The sequence below is a fragment of the Lepisosteus platostomus genome, chromosome 18 (genome assembly GCF_059453375.1).
Source record: "Lepisosteus platostomus isolate fLepPlt1 chromosome 18, fLepPlt1.hap1, whole genome shotgun sequence".
Classification (NCBI taxonomy): domain Eukaryota; kingdom Metazoa; phylum Chordata; class Actinopteri; order Semionotiformes; family Lepisosteidae; genus Lepisosteus; species Lepisosteus platostomus.
The window spans coordinates 15,607,245-15,628,591 of NC_142628.1; the positions used below are offsets into that span (position 1 = coordinate 15,607,245).

A 21,347-nucleotide genomic window follows, 5' to 3' on the forward strand; every position below is an offset into this window, starting at 1 on the left:
CAAGCAAGATAAATTGCAAGAGATTAAAACTGCACTGGGTTGTATGGGTGAACTCCAAGACGCCTTGCTCTATCCAGGCATCTTTAGATTTTCAAAGAGAAAGACAATGAAGACAATATTCCAAGAACGATCATAATAAGGCTCAGTTGATTCGAGCTGATGCAACACCGTACAAACCGGCACGAACGCTCCTTTGACTGAGCAAAGACATCAACAAGGCGCTGTGCACACCCGCAGGTGGAGGGGTTCACTGACAGCCGTTTGGTCGCCTCTGGAACCCGAGATCCTGGCAGTACAGGGTTTCCTGGAAGAGGGGAGAGAGAGCTCCACTCTCCCAATCCTTTCAAGCCCCCGCAAGAGTAATAAATACTTGGGGTGTCTTTTTTGGGGTGTCATCCCTCATTCATAACCCCCCAATATTCAGGCCCAGAGCTGCTTGTGTCCATTCAGCTGCTTTGTCTGTGTTCCTGGACGTTACCGCTGGGGGGGATTATCGATAATCGTTGCTCTTAAGTAGTGCTCAAGGAAAGTGAAAGTCACAGAGGAGTGCAGTGCAGCCTAGACTAGGAGGGATAATTGCAAAGCATCAGCTGAGCTGTTTGCACTTGGCTAATGGGCGAAACTAGGAAATTAATCTTGACCCTTTGAGACAGACCCTAAATGAGTTTTTGTAGCAGCCCACTCCGTTCATTAAGGCAGGTTTAATAATTTATTTTAATCGCTGCTTGCATTTCCTGCCCCGGGTCACTCGGACATAATAGCACCGATCATCATCATCAGGTCCGGAAGATCGCAGGCATGATGGGAGGAGGTGGCAAGACAGGGCTTGTCCTGTGGGCGGACCGGAGCCGTGCAGTCAGTGTGGAGACGGATCTGTCCCCAGGCCCTGTCCATTCCAGCTACCGGCTGGCGATGGGACCCCTGTCGGACGAGACTCGGGGGATCGAGCTGGCTTGAGGGCAGACTGCTGCGAGTGAGGAAGAGTTCGCTGCTTTCTCATCTCCGATGACAGCGCAGCCGAGACCCCTGGGGCCAGAGGGCACCTCGGGGGGTCAGAGCATCTTGGCTTCTGGCCCTTTGCTGGGACTGTGCGTCTTTCATGGCTGTGTTTATCACTGAGCCTGCAGAGGGATGTGTAGACACTAGTGTTCAGGGATTTACACAGTGTATAGGCACTAGTGTTTAGGGTACGTACACAGCGTGCAGACACTAGTGTTTGTGGATTTACACAGTGTATAGGAACTAGAGTTCAGGGATTTACACAGTGTATAGGCACTAGTGTTCAGGAATTCACAGTGTATAGGCACTAGTGTTCAGGGTACATACACAGCATACAGACACTAGTGTTAGGGGATTTACACAGCGTATAGGCACTAATGTTGAGGGATTTACACAGTGTTTAGGCACTAGTGTTCAGATCACCTACACAGTGAATAGGCATTAATGTTCAGGGCATCTACACAGTGTATACTGAATAGGCACTAGTTTTCAGATCACCTACACAGTGTATTGACACTAGTGTTCAGTGCATCTACACAATGTATTGACACTGGTGTTCAGTGCATCTGCATTTACACATCTGGGGATTTACACAGTGTATAGACACTAGCGTTCAGATCACCTACACAGTGAATAGGCATTAGTGTTCAGTGCATCTGCACAATGTATTGACACTAGTGTTCAGGGCACCTACACACTGTACGCATCAGATCAGTTAGTATCTAATGAATCCATTACACTGCTTTTCTAGAAGATGTGCCCTCCTCCCTGTCCTCCGGTTGCCCTGCAGAGTCGCAGGTCCTGTCCGTACCTCGGGTCGCGGGGACGTGTGCGGTCATCTCCCCGGGACACTGTCCCATTGAGCCCCCGGCGGGTCTCTCACAACACACCTTATTGCCCGGAGCGAGCGTATAACGTCGCGTTGGCATATATATACAGTATATACATACAGGAACGTCCTTTTTATGCAGTCTTGTGTGGCCAGATGACGTGAGCGCCTTCTGTACAGGCTGCTGCGTTACGAAACCAAGAGACTCGCACACGTGTTTCTAAATATGAAGAGGTTTTAACAGCAACACGACCTACCGTAAAGGGAAGGGGTTAGCCGTCAGACGACACTCTAATTTAACGGCAGGATAGAGTACAGAACAGCACCTTTTACGCAAAGCGAGTATCCTTTAGAATCTGATCTTTAATATTGTCGTCATGTTCATAAATCCAGAAATAAGGAACTATTACAATCCGAGTTTGTATTCTCTTTTATTTCCCGAATTATTTTGTTCGGGGACCGACGCCAGAAACGCCGAATTAATGGTTAACATTACCCTCGGACCCGTGGCAATAATTCAAACCACTCCTCGTCCCGACGGATTATGCAGTTGGTAAAACTTTACTTGAAGGGTTACAAATGGTTCTCTCCAAGGGCATGTAAAACAAGCTATTAATACAGCATTTTGCAGTCGATAAAGCATGTACGAGAGCGATGTTTTGCTATGGATCGGGCTATTAATCATCGGGATGAAAGTTTGAGGTTTTGTCTTTACGGCGCTCCGGTGAGGAGTTGTATCGACGCCCTGCGTGTTCTGGCGGGGGGGGCAGGAAGAGAAACACGCTGTCGTGGCACCTACAGTGCGAATGCACAACAGCGCCCTGCCCGGCTCTCCGGGTGGAAAATAAGCCCGAGTTTCCTGCTGATCACTTACGGGCAGAAGGTTCTGGAATGCGGGGGGTCACCGGAAAGCAGCGCTCTCGCGGCTGTCTCCGTTTTTAAAAGCTCTTCCGGCCAGAACACCCCACCCGCTTCAAGATTCAGGAGGTGTCAGGAAGCGGGAGAGTTTTCTCAAGGTCATCCAGAACGCAACCAGGGAGGGAGGGATCAGATTGGGGAGCGGTTCAGGGCTGGAGGCGGATAGGACAGAGGGTTCGATTCGGAGAGAGGGGGACCAGGGTGGAGATCAATAAACCAAAAACAACGCAGGAAACAAAATGGGTCACTTAACCAAAGATTACTCCAGCAATCGAGTGCCGGCTGAGTAACGGTCATTTAAGTGAATGGAAGCCGTGCGCACAGTGTGGAGGTCCTGCGCTGACTCACAGGAGGTGATGTGTTGCTCACAAAAATAATCCCCTCAGTGGGACCAAGACAGTGCTCACAGAGCAGGTCTGTCACTGCCTGTCTCTCCTCACCTCTTCCACAGGTAGCTGTCCTTGGGTCAAACGGGCAGGTGTCACCAAGGCTTTCTTTCGGGACCCTATGCAGACGACACAATCCGGGGTCGGGTGAGGAAAACACGGGGATAAAAGCAGGCGGGAGTCGGGAATGAAAACAGGGGGCGTGTCCCTGGTGCGCTGGTGTTCGGGGGAGGTGTGGGTGAGGCAAACTGTCCAAAACTGAGTCCAACAGGGAATCTGAGACAAGGCAAAATCCAGAGCCGGGCGGTCCATCCAAGACAAACGGGATTAAAACAGGAACCAGGTCGGAACCGGCACAGGAACAGGAACTTTAAACGTGACAGGAGCAGGCGCTCCAGGTCCCGGACTCGCCTGGTACAGGAACCAGTGCAGAGCCCGGAACTGAGAGCGTCCGGCTCTTGTAGGACAGGGTGCAGGAACCGGAGGCAGGTGCAGGGGATGAGTACAGAACAGGGAAGGGCTGGAGCGTCCTTAAGAGGAGGGGTTTAGGATCAGGACAGCGGGGACTTGGTGCTGTTGGTCCAACTGAGGGACACAAGGAAAGTCGCTCTGCTGTTTCGCCGGTACTGCTGCCCTTTCCCATCACAGATCGGACGCAGGGCTGGCTGGACCGGAGACGAGGAGAGCTGGGCTTAGGGGGAGAGAGGCAGGTCGTCTGTCCACAGTGCCCATGGGGGAAGTAGGCTGGACAGCCATGTGTTACAGCCAGATGGTCTGTCCACTTGTCCACTTATAGTGAACCCTCACTGGACACCGGTGTCCAGTTAATAGGCAGCAGTGTAATATATATAGGCAGCATAATATAGCATATGTGTGGTACCAGTGCACGCTTGTAAGCCAGTGTTTATCTGCATGTATGGAAGAAAAGACCCTAACTCATCTCTCAGTCTTGACTGATGAATTGTGTTGTTGTAGAAGCAGTTACAACTCTCTCTCTTTCCTAGCGTTCATCCCCCATCAGCAGGGTCCGCTAGTCGGCCCGCCTGTCTCCATTTGGTGGTTTGAACCAAATCTTTGAGCTGACGTTGCCATTAACTGCGACCGAGAAATACTACACCTGCCGTCGGAGTGGGAGGGGGAGGAGAACAAAGTAATGTAGCCAATTCATAGAGGGGGATTATTAGGAGACATGGGCAATTTGGCCAGGATGCCGGGGTTACACCCCTACTCTTTTCGAGAAACGCCCTGGGATTTTTAATGACCACAGAGAGTCAGGACCTCGGTTTTACGTCTCATCCGAAGGACGACACTTATTTACAGTAGAGTATCCCCGTCACTATACTGGGGCATTAGGACCCACACAGACCGCAGGGTGAGCGCCCCCTGCTGGCCCCACTAACACCTCTTCCAGCAACAGCCTCAGCTTTCCCAGGAGTCTCCCATCCAGGTACTGACCAGGCTCACACCTGCTGAGCTCCAGTGGGGCTGCCAGCTGGGAGCTGCAGGGTGAGATGGCTGCTGGCCGTAGAAGCAGTTACAACATTCACAAAAATTTGAGATGATGGTATGTTATTATTTAACAGGCTCACTGTGTCTTCCTGAGGCTGGGACAGGAGATCAGGTACTGGGCTGCAGCTCTGTAGTCTTTCCTCCCCCAGCAGGGATGGGAGCTGTTCTGGTTCTGGAAAATGTGAGAATTCCGAGTTTAGCTGTTTTTATTTTAGGGATGAATGTTGTGTTATCCCAGCGTATTTCTCACAGTGCAAAAGAAAGTGTATCTCTGTCTCTGCTTCTCTCTGCCAGCAGTGGGCTGTGGTCACTGAGCCTGTCCTCTCTGGACAGCCAGGTCTGCCTGTGTCCAGTCTCTGTGTCCAGGCTGTGGTCACTGAGCCTGTCCTCTCTGGACAGCCAGGTCTGCCTGTGTCCAGTCTCTGTGTCCAGGCTGTGCTCACTGAGCCTGCCCTCTCCGGACAGCCATGTCTGCCTGTGTCCAGTCTCTGTGTCCAGGCTGTGGTCACTGAGCCTGTCCTCTCTGGACAGCCATGTCTGCCTGTGTCCAGTCTCTGTGTCCAGGCTGTGGTCACTGAGCCTGTCCTCTCAGGACAGCCAGGTCTGCCTGTGTCCAGTCTCTATGTCCAGGCTGTGCTCAATGAGCCTGCCCTCTCTGGACAGCCAGGTCTGCCTGTGTCCAGTCTCTGTGTCCAGGCTGTGCTCACTGAGCCTGCCCTCTCCGGACAGCCATGTCTGCCTGTGTCCAGTCTCTGTGTCCAGGCTGTGGTCACTGAGCCTGTCCTCTCTGGACAGCCATGTCTGCCTGTGTCCAGTCTCTGTGTCCAGGCTGTGGTCACTGAGCCTGTCCTCTCAGGACAGCCAGGTCTGCCTGTGTCCAGTCTCTATGTCCAGGCTGTGCTCAATGAGCCTGCCCTCTCTGGACAGCCAGGTCTGCCTGTGTCCAGTCTCTGTGTCCAGGCTGTGCTCACTGAGCCTGCCCTCTCCGGACAGCCATGTCTGCCTGTGTCCAGTCTCTGTGTCCAGGCTGTGCTCACTGAGCCTGCCCTCTCCGGACAGCCATGTCTGCCTGTGTCCAGTCTCTGTGTCCAGGCTGTGGTCACTGAGCCTGTCCTCTCTGGACAGCCAGGTCTGCCTGTGTCCAGTTTCCATGTCCAGAGAGAGCTTGTACTTCATCCCGGTCTGTTTCTCTTTGCTGTCTCTCACCCTGGTCAGACACTTAGCCGGTGTGTTTTGCCTTTTTTCGGCCCCAGTAGGATTCCAGTTTGCGCTGTGGTTGTGTGCTTTTGTGCCAGCAGGAGAGATAACGTCGTTTGGTTTGTGCTCCTTCATCTCTCTCCATAACCCTCCCTCCCCGAGTCTCTCCATCTCTCTCTCCTTCGTCTCTCTCTCTGTCATTATTCTGAGACTTCATTGTGCCGCCTTTTGAATTGCTGAGGGGAGGGAATGGAGCTTTAATGTTCTGGAGCTTTCTCTCCGAGCGGAATGTGCAGTTGATTAGGGCAGTTACAATTCCCCTCAGCACCAGAGCCATTGTTCAAACTGATTGAGGGTGCGACAGCTGCCGAGATTGTCGTGTTGTGCAGTCTTCGCGCACCCCCCCTATCCCTGGCTGATGGAACGGTCCATGCCCCTTGGGGTTTATGTCACTCTGGCACGCTCCAAGTAAGGAACGGGGGGACGGGTGGATGGGCATGATCCGACGAACGTGATATCTATCAATATCTGAAGGCGGATTTCATTTAACATTTTATTGCGTATTATGCTAATAAAATGCCTTTGTTTCTAAGGCAGCCAGCAGGCCTGTTTAGCTCAGTGCGGAGGGCTGATATTTGCACTGCTTTCCTTGGCAGCAGTGACAGTTTTCCTGCAGTCTGCCTGCTGTGTCCTACATTCATAGTCTCGAATCCGCTTGATGAAAACAGCGGTGCTGCTCTGGTGCAGCTCTCTCCCTTCAGATTCAAGTTCTCATTCATACCAGTAGCCATATCCTTACTTAACACTCGACCTTCAATACACAAATGAATGTAGGTTGTTGTTCCTGCCTTTTCTTTTTCTTCTGTGTCTGTACACCAAACACTGCTGCTGTTCAAACAACTTCCGAGCTTTAGGACTTCATTCTCTCTCTCATCCAACACCTGGAACGGTGAGACATCACCCCAGTCTTTTCTGCTTGGCACTGCTCTCAGTCTGACTGTGCAGAAATCAGTCACCAGGTTCAGGGCAGCAGTGATATTTGCAGAGGCTGCAGGGGCTAGTTTTGGCCACCCTGCTGGTTGACACTGCGAACGTTGTACTGTAGGTAGCTGGCCTCCTGGCGGTTTCAGAGCAGGTAACACACGGTCCTGTGACACTGCCGGAGTGAGACATGACTGATTCCCATGTCATCAGGGCACACGCCATCTGCTCGCCCAATGACCTCGGGGGGCCATTGTCAGCAGACTTCCTGTTCCATCCCGGAGTCCCGAGCAACAGGATCCGGGCCGAAGAGGGGTGTCCATGCTCACCGATGGGCGGCCCGGACAGATGGGCAGTCCACTCAGTCGTAGGGCAGTGTCCCGCAGGGGTTGGGGAGCTCTATGGGGGAACCCCAAGAGGAGAGACCGTGACACACTGCCCGCTGAGAGCTTCCTGTCTGCTCTCGGAAGGGCACGGGCGAGAAAGGCTGCTCTGGGCTCCCTACGAGAAAAAGGAGGCTTTTAATCTGGATCAGTAGTAATCCCTCTGGAAGTTCCTCCTGAAATAGTTGCTCGCTCTCTACACTTCCTGTTCCGAGATCTGCAGGTCCTAATTAATTGGAGTCTCCAGAGTCCTTTTGCTTCCTCAGTCTCTCTCTCTCTCTCTAAATTAATCTCCGTCTCCCTCTTGCCCTCTCTCTCTCTCCTTTACACTCACACACTCTCCCTCTCTCTTTCCCTTTCCCTGCCCGTCTCCCTCTCCTGCTCGAGCTCAGGAGATCAGGAGCCGCCGAGCCCTGAGATCAGGCCTGACTCAGTCAGCCAGCGCCCCCCTCGACTCCCCCCGCCGATCTGAGCTCCCAGCTGGGCCCTGGCCCTGCGCAGCCACATGCCAGGCAATTTAACCTCTGGACTCCCCTCGTTCCCAGTAGTGCAAGCTAGCGGCAGAATCAAAGCAAAGTCGCTGGTATTTATCGCAACTGCACGGTCATTCAATTCAATTCAGTTGATCTTTATATAGCGCCTTTCACAACAAGGTTGCCCCAAGGCGCTTAACAGTGCAAGTGACCAGACATGTTGTCAATACAGAACAGCAGACCAGAAGACCCCTCTCCCTTGTGCGTGCATGGAAGAACGGAGTCATACGGGATGCTCCAGTTGCCTCCCGCCTCCCATAGAGGTGCCGATGTGGGCGATTGGCCATCCCAGGAGGAATGGCACCTGGGGTCCCTCTCTCAGTGATCTGAGAGTGATCTGACCCGAGGCTGAGGTTTGGGTCAGGGTGAAGGAGAACCTGTGGAAATCTGCTCTTTCTGTCCCAGGTTGGACCGCAGCGTGTCTTAGCTCACGGAGTGGGACGTGACAAGCAGTGAGATACTTGGGAACATGCACAGCGAAGCTCCATGTGCGCGCAGGGGCAAGAGTCGGGCTTCTGGTTTAGTGCTGGCTGTGCAGGTCCAGCTCTGGGTTCGATGAACCCTTATCCTCGCGGTCGCTGGTCCAGCCAGGTGATGGTGCCAACGGGCGCTGTGGTCCTCCTGGACCCAGCAGGACCAGCTGTTGACATCACCTGTGGCTGGAGTGTCCGAAGTGGGTCTGCTGACCTGTGCTTCGCTGTGAAAGAGAGGAAGAGAGAGACCGAGGGAGAGGGAGGTGTTGTTACATAATGGAACGTGACATGCTTTCATCTCCTGGCTTAATCAGCTGAAAAAAGAGATAGAGAGGGAGTGTGAGAGAGAAGGGGGGGATGGGATTCTATTTATACAGCACATGTGGCTTCAGAACTATCGGGAGAAGAGTTGTCCGTTCTTGTGCAGTGTGCGTGCTCTCGGTGAGCCCAGCAAGCGTGGGGCGATACTGCAGCAGGGGGGCTTGCAGAAGGAGTTAGGACTGCAGGGCATTGCTGTAGTAACACTCTCTGGGGTGCAGAGCTTCCCTGTTCTCAGGGCCCTGTCCGATCACACTGCTGGCTGCTCTCTGCCTTTCCTTTGAAATTCTGTTCGGTTTTCCTTGACCTTTTCTACATTCGCTCTTTTCTATTTTGAATGCTCAACACTCAACAGCAGAAAAGTCGCAGGTCTGAGGGAGGCCAGTCTGATTCATCTGTTCCCTGGTAGATTATTGAGCCCATCTGTCCCTTGATCCAGTTTACGGATCCCATCCTGCTGAAGGACCCTGGGACGTTCAGCACGGCCGAGCAGAGTGTTTGAGAAGTGCTTCCTGATTCCCGTCCCTCTGAGTGTCCACGTGTGTCCTTGAAGCCTCGTTTTGCTGTTGGTCCTAATTAACTCAATTAACTGTGTCGTTGGCTCAAGTATAGATTGAATTCATGCACTTTAGAACTGTTGCAGCATCTGTTGTACATTTACATCTACTCTATTTGTGGTGCTCAGCACAGTTCTTGAAAGGCTACAGTCCTGTAGTTTTTGAAAATCTCCTACCAAAAATATGGATCAGGGATCAGGGATCTCTCCCTCTCTTCCATCTCCGGTCTCCAGCCTGCAGTCCTCTCCTTATCTCCTGTCTTCAGCCTGCTGTCCTCTCCTTATCTCCTGTCTCCAGCCTGCTGTCCTCTCCTCATCTCCTCACTGTCTCCAGCCTGCTGTCCTCTCCTCCATCTCCTCACTGTCTCCAGCCTGCTGTCCTCTCCTCATCTCCTCACTGTCTCCAGCCTGCTGTCCTCTCCTCCATCTCCTCACTGTCTCCAGCCTGCTGTCCTCTCCTTATCTCCTCACTGTCTCCAGCCTGCTGTCCTCTCCTCCATCTCCTCACTGTCTCCAGCCTGCTGTCCTCTCCTCCATCTCCTCACTGTCTCCAGCCTGCTGTCCTCTCCTCCATCTCCTCACTGTCTCCAGCCTGCAGTCCTCTCCTCCATCTCCTGTCTCCAGCCTGCTGTCCTCTCCTCCATCTCCTCACTGTCTCCAGCCTGCTGTCCTCTCCTCCATCTCCTGTCTCCAGCCTGCTGTCCTCTCCTCCATCTCCTCACTGTCTCCAGCCTGCTGTCCTCTCCTCCATCTCCTCACTGTCTCCAGCCTGCTGTCCTCTCCTCCATCTCCTGTCTCCAGCCTGCTGTCCTCTCCTTATCTCCTGTCTCCAGCCTGCTGTCCTCTCCTTATCTCCTGTCTCCAGCCTGCAGTCCTCTCCTCCATCTCCTCACTGTCTCCAGCCTGCTGTCCTCTCCCCCATCTCCTCACTGTCTCCATCCTGCTGTCCTCTCCTCCATCTCCTCTCGGTCTCCAGCCTGCTGTCCTCTCCTCCATCTCCTCACTGTCTCCAGCCTGCTGTCCTCTCCTCCATCTCCTGTCTCCAGCCTGCTGTCCTCTCCTCCATCTCCGGTCTTCAGCCTGCTGTCCTCTCCTTATCTCCTGTCTCCAGCCTGCTGTCCTCTCCTCCATCTCCTCACTGTCTCCAGCCTGCAGTCCTCTCCTCCATCTCCTCACTGTCTCCAGCCTGCTGTCCTCTCCTTATCTCCTGTCTCCAGCCTGCTGTCCTCTCCTCCATCTCCTCACTGTCTCCAGCCTGCTGTCCTCTCCTCCATCTCCTGTCTCCAGCCTGCAGTCCTTTCCTCCATCTCCTGTCTCCAGCCTGCAGTCCTCTCCTCCATCTCCTCACTGTCTTCAGCCTGCTGTCCTCTCCTCCATCTCCTCACTGTCTCCAGCCTGCTGTCCTCTCCCCCATCTCCTGTCTCCGGCCTCTTCCTGGCCCCAGATCTTCCCTGTTTCCTCTCTGACCTGAGAGACGAGGGAAGAGATTCCAACTGCATCAGGGGTGCAGGAGGTTTCTAACAACACCACCGAATCCTTACAAGTAACTGGCTCTCTACAACACTCAGGGTGCTCTGACCCAGGCCTCTGTCCCTTTTCCATTGCACTGAGGTAAAGAGGACATCACACCCCGGCTACGGCTAACACGACTGCAGTGCACAACAACTGAGGTGCTCCAATCTGCTGTCTTACTTTCCCTGCAAGGGAAGGAGCAGCTGCTCTGTTTCCGATGTGGTGTTCATTTGGCACAACATGCATGACACCTGTTCTCAGTTGGATCAATAGGGCAGGCGGCCATGCTTTCTTAAACCACAATAAGAAAAATCAAGAGCCAGGCAGGAACTAAGAGACCCAGCTGCAGGCGGGAAGGCTGTGTGCTGACAGGTGTGATAGCACTCCGAGAGACAGACAGCGCTCTGATAGACTTTCAGCCCTGCTGAAGGGAAGAGGAGCCCTGGGAAGACTTCCAGCACCAGAGTTAAAATGTGCTTGTCTTGCAAGCTGTTGGGTTTTAAAATGAGACAGACGCACGGGCCTTTAACAGTCCGTAGCACGCCACGGCTTGCGCTGCAAGAGCTTCTGCATGCTGTCTGCTCCAGATACCACAGAGAACTCGCATGCTCTAGCAGGCGGCTCTGCAGTTGTAGCTTGTCGGGTTTTTTAACCAAGGGGGAAAAAGCCCGTATTATTAAGGACACAGACCGTATTATCAATCAAAACAACTGAGGGCACCACAGCAAAGCCACGCAAAGGCTGTGAAGATATTGCAGTGAAGCTGCACAAGTACCATGGAAGTTGCCCCAGTTAATCGTCATAAAGGGCACTGATGCACATGTATGCACATACACAGGCACATACTGTACACTTGCACGCTTACACACACAGGACACACATGGGCAGATACTGTAGACCTGCACACTTACACACACAGGACACACACAGGCACATACTGTACACTTCCACACTTACACACACAGGTACATACTGCACACTTACACATGCACAAACACAGACACATAGCCCACAGATTACTCAACACAAGCGCTCGGCTTTGCAGTGTTAATCAGCTTGACTGGCACCATTGTAACCTCCTCCCTGGGAAACAGGTTCTCTGTCGCCTGCAGGTGTGGCGCCCACAGAGTCAGAGCCTGGGCACAGAGCGCTCCAGGCTGAAAGACTCACCACGTGGACACCTCTCTAGTTGACCACGACAGTAAATACAGTGTATCTCCAGCAGTTCAGCAAGCACCAATCGTAGGCGAAGTACCTGTGTGATCAGAACAAGTGTGCTTTAACTTGTAACTTGCTTGGATGACTACAATGACAGCCAGTCAGAGGAGCTGCTGCAAGGGTGAGGAGGAGGAGGATGGAGGGGTACGACGTGCACAAGTGAGAAAGGTAGAGACATGATATTTATACACAAGCATATTCCAGTCGGCAGCCATACCACCCTGCAGCTCCCAGCTCCCAGCTGGCAGCCCCACTGGAGCTCTGCAGGTGTGAGCCTGGCCAGTACCTGGATGGGAGACTCCTGGGAAAGCTGAGGCTGCTGCTGGAAGAGGTGTTAGTGGGGCCAGTAGGGGGCACACACACAAGCACATACTGTACACTTGCACACTTACACAGGCACACACTGTACACTTGCACACTTACACACACAGGTACATACTGCACACTTACACAGGCACATACTGTACACTTGCACACTTACACACACAGGTACATACTGCACACTTACACAGGCACATACTGTACACTTGCACACTTACACACACAGGTACATACTGCACACTTACACAGGCACATACTGTACACTTGCACACTTACACACACAGGTACATACTGCACACTTACACAGGCACATACTGTACACTTGCACACTTACACACACAGGTACATACTGCACACTTACACAGGCACACACTGTACACTTGCACACTTACACACACAGGTACATACTGCACACTTACACAGGCACATACTGTACACTTGCACACTTACACACACAGGTACATACTGCACACTTACACAGGCACACACTGTACACTTGCACACACACACATACTGTACACTTGCACACTTAAACACATACATACTGCACACTTACACAGGCACACACTGTACACTTGCACACACACACAGACACATAGCGTACATTTGCACACTTAAATATACAACACGCACACACTCTCTCGTCTCCAGCACGGCACAGGGAGCCCTGCACTCAGCGCCATTAGCACTTCTGTAATAGCGGGCGGGATGACCCTGCTGATTCCCTGTCCCCGGGGACGCCATTAGGGGCAGCACATCCTGTGGTAGCCCGGGCTGCAGGAACTAATGGACTCCCCCTCCTCCTGCTGCTCGCGCTGTCCGTACATCCCCGGCCGTCCACCTGCCTCATCGCGCCGCGTGACCCCCCCCGCGGAGCTGCTGTTGAAACCCAGCAGAGCCCATTCCAGTCGGATATGGGAGGGACTGGGGGCAACTCACTGCCCAGCACTGAGTGAGGGAGAGCTACCATTCGGAAATCCTTCTTGCCTGGCAAAACTACTGCAGAATACGGGCTCTCCTGACGCTGAATCGTCACTGTCCACTCAGCAGCGTGGGGAATGAAGGCACTGCGCACTGCCAGCGCTGCCTTCTTAAAGGAGCGCCCCGCCTTGGGGCGAGCGGGCACCGCGCCTGCAGGGCCTGACGCCGACGGTCACCGGCGGGCGCCGCCGCGTATCCCACCAGCGCCAGATACCACCAGTGCCTGCGCTGGACACGCAGACGGGGTGGGGGACAGAGGCATGTTGATTTGGGCGGGGAGCCTTTTCCTTTAAGGTCCCCTGCAGGAATGCGTAAAAGCACAGAAATCCGTGTCTCGGAATGGGAGGATAATTGCTTGTTTTCCCTGGAGCTCAATACGGAGGAGAGAAACAGCCCCCCTCCCCGAGAGATGTGTGATGTCACCTGTAATGCATGCGAAGATGATGGCCTCATTCCATTAGCTGCAAGGGCATCCGCGCTGCACTGGCTTCTAACAAAAGCACTGCTGATTCTGTCTCAGGCATGCTCAGTTTCCCGAGCGGAATTTATTTTCTTCACCCAGTGGAGCATTACTCATATCCCACACCATTGCTGAATGGATTGTGTGATTCCAGGAATTACTCCTCAATTAAACTATAGCAGGTGCATGCAGTCACGCACACATGTAAGCAAAGACACAACAGGCTCTTCACCACACAAAGCAGGAAATTTAGAGTGCTATTTGTAGGTGTTGAATCTGTTTTGCATGGCTCGGGCTGTGGTGACATTCCTGTCCGTGGTGGAAATGTGCTGCGTGGCTAAGTTCTTCAGGGAGACAGCGATGTCAGTGCTTTCCCTTCCTCCTCGGCCCCAGCCGTCTCCTGGAGGGGATTTTTTCCCCCGACAGGGATGGCAATCCGGTGGCTGCCGCGTCCCTTTGCCTCAGACCTCGGAGCCTTCCCAGGGTGCATCTCCGTCAGGCAGGCACACAGGTCACAGCTGCAGTGAAGCATCATCCCATTATCCCATTATCGGGAGAGGGTTAGCCGGGAGGAGATCAAAGAATATCGATCGGGAGGTGGGTGCGTGTGGGAAGGAGAGGTGCATTGATTTTGCCGAGCGTAACTTGCGAGGTGAGTTCGTTGATGTGACTTAAGTGAAAATGAATATGAATTAAGGGTGGTTTTACAGCTTATCGTGGCCAGCGGAAGAAAACCTCAATATATTTCCTGAAGGATTCCTTTCCCCATCTCTCTCTCCCTCACAGTCCCCGAGAGACTCGGGTATCTTTCGTTTCTGCTGATGGGGCCCACAGATTACTCAACACAAGCGCTCGGCTTTGCAGTGTTAATCAGGTTGACTAGCGCCATTGTAACCTCCTCCCTGGGAAACAGGTTCTCTGTCGCCTGCAGGTGTGGCACCCACAGAGTCAGAGCCTGTGCACAGGGCGCTCCAGGCTGAAAGACTCACCATGTGGACACCTCTCTAGTTGACCACGACAGTAAATACAGTGTATCTCCAGCAGTTCAGCAAGCACCAATCGTAGGCGAAGTACCTGTGTGATCAGAACAAGTGTGCTTTAACTTGTAACTTGCTTGGATGACTACAATGACAGCCAGTCGGAGGAGCTGCTGCAAGGGTGAGGAGGAGGGAGAGATACAACGTGCACAAGTGAGGAAGGTAGAGACGTGATATTTATACACAAGTATATTCCAGCCAGCAGCCACATCACCCTGCAGCTCCCAGCTGGCAGCCCCACTGGAGCTCAGCAGTGTGAGCCTGGTCAGTACCTGGATGGGAGACTCCTGGGAAAAACTAAGGCTGCTGCTGGAAGAGTTGTTAGTGGGGCCAGTAGGGGGCGCTCACCCTGGAGTCTGTGTGGGTCCTAATGCCCCAGTATAGTGATGGGGACACTGTACTGTAAAAAGGCGGCGTCCTTCGGATGAGACGTAAAACCAAGGTCCTGACTCTCTGTGGTCATTAAAAACCCTGGCCAAATTTCTCCCTGGTCTTTACCAATCATGGCCTCCTAATAATCCCCATCTCTGAACTGGTTCATCACTCTGCTCTCCTCCCCACTGAGAGCTGGTGTGTGTGAGAGGACTGGAGCATCATCCAGGTGGGGCTGCACACTGGTGGGGGTGGAGGGGATCCCCATGACCTGTAAAGAGCTCTGAGTGGAGTGTCCAGAAAGGCACTATATAAGTGTAAGGAATTATTATTATTATTATAATTATATTGCTCCTTGAAAGGTGGAAGAGGGCGAGAACAAGGTTTGAACTTTTGACAAAACCTCCTGAATTTCCAAAAATCACTTCTGTTGATATTTAACCACAACAGCAACAGCAGTGTAAATTCATTACACATGAATTACACTGAATTACTCCTTCACTCTCCCAGATTCAGACGGCATTCCTGCCATTAACAGCTGTATGGAGGTGTGCAGTAACAGTGCGTGATTGCATTGGTTTTTAAAAAACATTGAACGTTCATCAGGCTCTTCATCATCAGAGAATGACTTGTAATGAGTTGTGTTCATGCTTTGTAGTGTCCAGTAGATCACAATTGGTCTATGCAGGATCCAGTAGATCACATTTGCTCTATGCAGTACCCGGTGGATCACTTTCACTCTATGCAGTACCCAGTGGATCACATTCACTCTATGCAGTATATAAATGGATCACATTTTTTCGAAGCAGTGTCCAGTGGGTCATATTCGCTCTGTGCAGAGCCCAGTGGGAGGATGTATGATTTACAATGGGCAGGTCTGGTGTGAAGAAAGGACAGACTCGTGCAGGTTTCTTTCTGCTGAGCTGTGCGCAGGAAGGGGTTACAGGCTGCTGAGGCTGGAGGGGTCAAGGAGACGTTAAGTGCAGCGGAGTGCTGTTTGCAGAGCAGGGCCGGGCGAACAGCCTTTCTGCTGCTCCTCCCGGGCGAGTCCTTTCAAAGTCACTTAAGAGGCTTTCTGCCTCGGAGGCGCTGTGCGTGTAAGGCAGAGAGCGAACTGCAGTCCAGCGGGATGTTACATAAAGAGCCAGGCCAGATTTATCGGACCAGACAGCGCGAGAAGCCTCCACCCCTGCACCTCTCCGGCCCCCTCCCCGCGCCGGTCCTTCGCAGCCTCTCCCAGTGACAGGCGGCGGCAGAGCCCCGCCCCCCCTCCTGCTCTGCTGGGCTTGCCAGCCTACTCAACCGGCGCTGATGCAGATATTCCTCACCGGCGGCGGCGCAGCTACTGCAGGGACTGCACCAGTGTGAAGGGCAAAAGTAGAAACCTGGCAAGGCCTTGAAAGGCATGCAGCCGCCTCCTCTGAAACGGTCACGAGTCCCAGCAAGGCGGCCCGAAATACTCCGGGTGGAGCTCGTCAGCAGTCCAAATGAACAAGGTGCCTATTGGGAGTCCTACTGTCCACACATCTCTGTTCTTGGTCATGGCTGTTTTTTTAAAAAACGGAAAATCACCATTTTTGATTGGGTCCCCCCTGATTTGCAGTGGCGGCCTTGCGTGTGCTTCTCCCAGCTGCGCTCACAGCGAGGGAAGCTGCCTCCGCACACAGGGGAGAAACAGGAAGTGCCCACAGTTCTCCAGCCCCTCCCCCCTTCTAATATGGGACGGGCTGCACAGGCGCTGATTGGAGCAGAGGCGCGTCCGTCACCGGCAGCCCCGCCCACCTGCCAGTCTGCAGGAGACTGCAGGGGGCGCTGTGTCTCTGAGTGCTGATGCTCCAGTCCTCTCACACACACCAGCTCTCAGTGGGGAGGAGAGCAGAGGGATGAAGCCAGTTCAGAGATGGGGGTTATCAGGATGCCATGACTGGTAAAGGCCAGGGGGAAATTTGGCCAGGACACTGGGGTAACACCCCTACTCTTTTCGAGAAACACCCTGGGATTTTTAATGACCACAGAGAGTCAGGACCTCGGTTTTACATCTTATCCAAGGGACAGTGTCTTTTTACAGTGCAGTGCCCCTTTTACTATACTGGGGCATCAGGACCCACATAGACTGCAGGGTGAGCGCCCCCTATTGGTTCCACTAACACCTCTTCCAGCAGCAGCCTCAGCTTTCCCAGGAGTCTCCCATCCAGGTACTGGCCAGGCTCACACCTGCTGAACTCCAGTGGGGCTGCCAGCTGGGAGTTGCAGGGGATACCGCTGCTAGCTGGGATCGTGGTAAGCCAGTCTGCTGAAAGGAGGAGGAATCAATGGACGTCTGGCTTGGCAGCTCAGAGGGTGTGGGTGGCCCCCTGGGCAAGGGGCCGCTGGTGGGGTACCAGCAAGAGATGGCATGGGTCATCTTCCTGTTGTCAGGGCCTCTATATAAGGCGAAGTGTGTGTGTGTGTGTGTGTGTGTGTGTGTGTGTGTGTGTGTGTGTTGAAGGCTCTCTGTGCGTGAGACAGACAGGAGAAAATCTGTTGTGTTGAGGCTGTGGACTGGCAGAGAAGGCGTGCCCAGACTCCGGTGCCCCCGCAGGGGTTAGACAGCTCTAGCAGGGAGCCCAGAGAGGCAAGGAGACCGAGCGGGGGGGTGGGGGGGCACAGGAGGTGAAGAGCAAGAGGCTGTCGTCCTCTTCAGCACCTCGAACGGAGAGACCGGGGAGGAGATGACAAGTGCATTTCACATAGTCTCGCCGCCAGAAGAGAAAAAAAAATAACAGAAAGAAAAAGAGCTTCTGCTAATTGGTGATTAACTTTCTGTCACAATTGTGCAGGGTTGCTGTTTTTGAAAAAGGTTAAAAAAAAATCCACAGTGCTAATTAGCGACGTATCTATATTTAGGATTCTCTCCCCTTGTGGAGCTGTGATTTGCTGCAGGGGCGCTTTCTGCAGTGGAAGTGTGTTTGAGCTGAAGCCTTTCTCAAAGACATCTGGAGTCTGATGTGTCAGTGGTGAGACCCAAATGCCTGTTTTGTGGGTTGTTAAATATTTGCAGGCCTGGGGAAGGGATGTGGCAGGATCTGAGGGTTGGATAATGAGGCTGCGGTCCCGAGCCTCAGTGCGTTGAGGACTCCTGTGTTGGGCTCAAGGTGCTGGAACACATGTAAGTCTCTGCTCTTGGCCCTGAGGGCTCATCAGCTCAAGTCTGCAACCCCTAGATATCGGGAACCGGTGACGATTGTCGTGGAATTTTATCGAAGAAGAGCTGGGAGAGGTGTTCTCATTCCCTCAGTAAGGTCTTTATTCATATTGCAATATGGGAAAAAGCCATCACCCGTCTGCACAGAGAAGTGAAAGCTGATTCAAAAGCAAGCAGGGAGAGCCCTTGTTTTAGATCTTTTTTAAGCTGATGCAACACTTCAAGGACAGCCAAAGCAGTCATTTTCCATTCCTTATAGGTTTCTGCTTTAAGCGAAGAAGAACAGTTCTTCAAATAGTTTCTCACACTCCCTTCTTCAAGCGGCAGAGATAAACTTTATTAAAACATCCCGTGCCCTCGACGAGCTGGGTGCTATCACACTTTGTTCCAAGTATCCAGCTGCTTCTGCAGCACAGCTCTGTCCATAAACAACATTTTTAGGATAAAACACCTTTTCTCAGTAACTTTCCATTACACAGTTTTGGCCAGGGCAGTTCCAATTACACTGAGTTAAAAGCAACAGCCTTGTGGCGGCTGTATATACACCTCCCTGGGTGACCCAGGGTGTCCCTAGAAATCATGGATTTCTGTACGAGACCCCCGCCCGTGCACATCAGTCTGCCCCCGGCGTGCTCTCATAGTGATACTACCTTGGTAGCACAGGCAGGGCTGTGGTCAGCAATCAGAGAGCAATTCATTAGCAAGGGGCCTGGGAAATGTGCGTTATTGAATGATCGATAAGTGCCTCCTGGCTTCGGTTCTGCAAACTGCACACCCCACCCTCCCAGCCACAGCTTGCTCATTCAAACGCATTGGCAGCCTGAAAAAGAACGTGCTTCTGTGTGTGTGTGGTATCCACAGCCCTAAAGGGAAAAAAAAAGGTGCAGGCAGAAGCTTATTCTGAGGTCTAGGCAATGTGACAGCTACACCTGGAGTTAACCAGCTCCCTTTTAAAATCAGATGCAGGCTCTGAGCGGCCCCCAAGGAATGTGAGCCAGGCGAGTTTAACCCTGCTGTTGCAGTAGTAATCCTGCTCAGGACCAGAGGAGCCCCAGATTCAGATATCTGCTGTACGTGCTTGGCCGAAGCTATGTTAGGACTGAACGTCTCTAAGTCAGAATCCCCCCCCAGATGTGTTCTGGGGTTCCGGGGAAAATTGTTTGATTGTCCACTGCTTGCTTTGGTAAGACTTCATCCTGCAGAACATTCCTTCATAGCCAGCAGCTGTATCACCCTGCAGCTCCCAGCTGGCAGCCCTACTGGAGCTCAGCAGTGTGAGCCTGGTCAGTACCTGGATGGGAGACTCCTGGGAAAGCTGAGGCTGCTGCTGGAAGAGGTGTTAGTGGGGCCAGTAGGGGGCGCTCACCCTGCGGTCTGTGTGGGTCCTGATGCCCCAGTATAGTGACGGGGACACTATACTGTAAATAGGCGCCGTCCTTCGGATGAGATGTAAAACCGAGGTCCCAACTCTCTGTGGTCATTAACAATCCCAGGTTGTCTCTCTCGAGAAGAGTTGGGGTGTTACCCCGGTGTCCTGGCCAAATTTCCCCCTGGCCTTTACCAGTCATGGCCTCCTGATAACCCCCATCTCTGAACTGGCTTCATCACTCTGCTCTCCTCCCCACTGAGAGCTGGTGTGTGTGAGAGGACTGGAGCATCATCCAGGGGGGGCTGCACACTGGTGGGGGTGGAGGGGATCCCCATGACCTGTAAAGAGCTCTGAGTGGAGTGTCCAGGAAAGTGCTATACAAGTGTAAGGAGGTATTATTAATGATCACCCTCTCCCTCCTCCTCCTCCTCTCTTGCAGTGGGTGGCGTTCGCCTCGCTGTTCTTCATCCTGGTGTCCATCACCACCTTCTGCCTGGAGACGCACGAGGCCTTCAACCCCATCACCAACCGGACGGAGATGGAGCAGGTGGACAACACCACGATGGAGCGCGTCTACGAGGAGACCGAGACGGTGGCCTACCTGACCTACATCGAGGGCGTGTGCGTGGTGTGGTTCACCTTCGAGTTCCTCATGCGCATCACCTTCTGCCCGGACAAGGTGGAGTTCATCCGCAACACGCTCAACATCATCGACTTCGTGGCCATCCTGCCCTTCTACCTGGAGGTGGGGCTGAGCGGCCTGTCTTCCAAGGCGGCCAAGGACGTGCTGGGCTTCCTACGCGTGGTGAGGTTCGTGCGCATCCTGCGCATCTTCAAGCTGACCCGGCACTTCGTGGGCCTGCGAGTGCTGGGCCACACCCTGCGGGCCAGCACCAACGAGTTCCTGCTGCTCATCATCTTCCTGGCGCTGGGCGTGCTCATCTTCGCCACCATGATCTACTACGCCGAGCGCATCGGGGCCAAGCCCAACGACCCGCGGGCCAGCGAGCACACGCACTTCAAGAACATCCCCATCGGCTTCTGGTGGGCCGTGGTGACCATGACGACGCTGGGCTACGGGGACATGTACCCCCAGACGTGGTCGGGCATGCTGGTGGGCGCCCTGTGCGCCCTGGCGGGCGTGCTGACCATCGCCATGCCCGTGCCCGTCATCGTCAACAACTTCGGAATGTACTACTCCTTGGCCATGGCTAAGCAGAAGCTACCAAAGAAAAAAAACAAACACATCCCAAGGCCTCCCCAGCTGGGCTCCCCCAATTACTGTAAGTCGGGCGTTAACTCTCCGCACCACAGCACACAGAGCGACACTTGCCCCCTGGCACAGGAAGAGATTTTAGAAATTAACAGAGCAGGTAGGAAACCTCTGAGAGGCATGTCCATCTGATTGCAAAAATAACAGTTCCGAATAAAATATCCGCGGTGTATATATGAAAAACTGCTAACTGAATGACTTCGAGACTAACGGAACCCCCCCCTCCTCCTCCTCCTCCTCTTCCTCTCCACCCTTCTCTCTTCCACTCTTCTCCTCACCCCAGCTGTGGTCGCCTAACTCCTCGTCGCTCGCTCGCCTTAACACCCCCCCTCACCCGCCACCCGCCACCCGCGACGCTCCCTCTCCGTCCCATCACACCGCCACGATCCAGACCCCCTGATCACCATCCTCCTCCTCTCCCCCCCCCCCCACTCACTCCGCCAGCGCCTCAGGGGGCTCCACATCCTCCCGTCAGAGCGCCCCCTGGTGGGACTTGGTCCGCACACTCATCCGGCGCAAGAGGCCTTTCCGTCGGCCC

General features: G+C 53.4%; 1 protein-coding gene across 6 annotated transcripts in view; it reads left to right on the plus strand.

Annotated features, from left to right (window-relative positions):
- LOC148645768 (voltage-gated potassium channel KCNC1) overlaps positions 1-21,347 on the plus strand; it is a 57,304-nt gene that overhangs the window by 16,035 nt on the left and 19,922 nt on the right. For 5 of the 6 annotated variants that reach the window (XM_088611536.1, XM_088611535.1, XM_088611540.1 and 2 more), the window contains exon 2: positions 19,976-20,909. In XM_088611536.1, coding sequence (XP_088467662.1) covers positions 19,976-20,909 — 934 coding nt within the window. The remainder of the gene's footprint in view (positions 1-19,975; positions 20,910-21,347) is intronic. The other variant, XM_088611539.1, reaches the window with a different exon arrangement.